Source organism: Apteryx rowi, unplaced genomic scaffold, assembly GCF_003343035.1.
Source record: "Apteryx rowi isolate R43461 unplaced genomic scaffold, aptRow1 scaffold_2076, whole genome shotgun sequence".
In the NCBI taxonomy this organism is placed as follows: domain Eukaryota; kingdom Metazoa; phylum Chordata; class Aves; order Apterygiformes; family Apterygidae; genus Apteryx; species Apteryx rowi.
In genome coordinates this window covers 3,830-5,030 of record NW_020448393.1, presented here as the reverse complement: position 1 = coordinate 5,030, position 1,201 = coordinate 3,830, and the positions used below count along the sequence as shown (strand labels likewise).

At 61.2% G+C, this 1,201-nt stretch overlaps 1 protein-coding gene across 1 annotated transcript; it reads left to right on the top strand.

The window, feature by feature from the left end:
- The first annotated feature begins 17 nt into the window (after positions 1-17).
- Positions 18-1,195, top strand: SDHAF1 (succinate dehydrogenase complex assembly factor 1). The gene has a single exon (XM_026064059.1). The coding sequence runs from the start codon at positions 105-107 to the stop codon at positions 345-347; it is 243 nt and encodes an 80-aa protein (XP_025919844.1). The 5' UTR covers positions 18-104; the 3' UTR covers positions 348-1,195.
- Positions 1,196-1,201: the final 6 nt, after the last annotated feature.

Sequence of the window (1,201 nt, the reverse complement as noted above, 5' to 3'; positions counted from 1 at the left end):
CCGGGGGCTAATTTTTCCTGCTCCACCCCCCCCGCAACAGCCATCGGGGCCGGATTTGTTCCCCCGCCTTCTCCGATTCCCGGAACGCCGTTCCCGCTCCCGCCATGGCGACCGGCAACCGGCTGCCGAAACAGGTGCTGAGCCTCTACCGGCAACTGCTGCGGGCCAGCAAGGACAAGCCGGGCTTCGCGGGGCGCATCCGGGAGGAATTCCGCCGGAACGCCAGCATCCCGCCCCGCGACGCCCTGCGCATCGAGTTCCTGCTGCGCCGCGGCCGGAGGCAGCTGGAACAGCTCCGCGCCGCCACCACCAAGCGCCTGGGCGCCTTCGGCTCCGCGCCGGAATAACAGMCGGAAAATCCCCATCCGATGCGTCCGCTCCGGCTCTGAGGCGATCGTCTTCTCCCAGCTTTTTTGGGGGGGAAAACAACACTAAAGGGGACGTTCAGGAGATGGTTTTTCCACATGGCTCCTCTTAAAAATTCCGGTGGTTGCCGGAAGTGGGATTTGCTYGTTCTTACCAGCGGATATAAATCCAGTTTGGGGCATTTTGGGTTTTTTTTTTCCTCTCCCATTTCCCTCCCACACCCTGTGGTGAAAACCGGCTCCGGAGACTGACACAAAACTAGGAGAGAACAGGAAGGCGGCAGCTCCGGGATGCTATTTTCCGCACGGGAATGCGGGCAAAAAGGAGAGAATCGGTATCCTTTGAACAGCCTCGCAGCTTTTCTTTATGTTTTTTTTTTGCCAAAACGCTTGGAAAATCGGTTCTTCCCCTGGCTAACGTGCTCTTCTGATGCGCAAGTTCGATGCCTGCCACAAGGCGCTGAACTGCACCTACGGGTTTTACGGTAATGCTGGCGGTGCCGTCAGTAGGTTTCAGGGTTAACAGCACGCAGCGGTCATCAGTACTCGTTTCTCGGCCACTTTGGCTCAGGCTGCCGGCAGGTCCGTCGGAGGGCGTCTCCGAGGACGGGCCGGCCTGGCCCGGGAAGAGCGGGAAGGAGCCGGGAGCGGTATTGGCGGCTGTTTSCCCTCGTTTTGGGGGCAAAGCAGGCTTTTTTGGGGCTGTGGAGGCCGCGGGTACAGGCGCGAGGGGCGGCTGTACGTACCGCGTTACGCAGGCGGCCGGGATTGGGGGTTGCGCCGCGGCGACGGTCTCGCCTGAGCGAAGGAGCCGCTCCCCGATGTAAACACCCCTT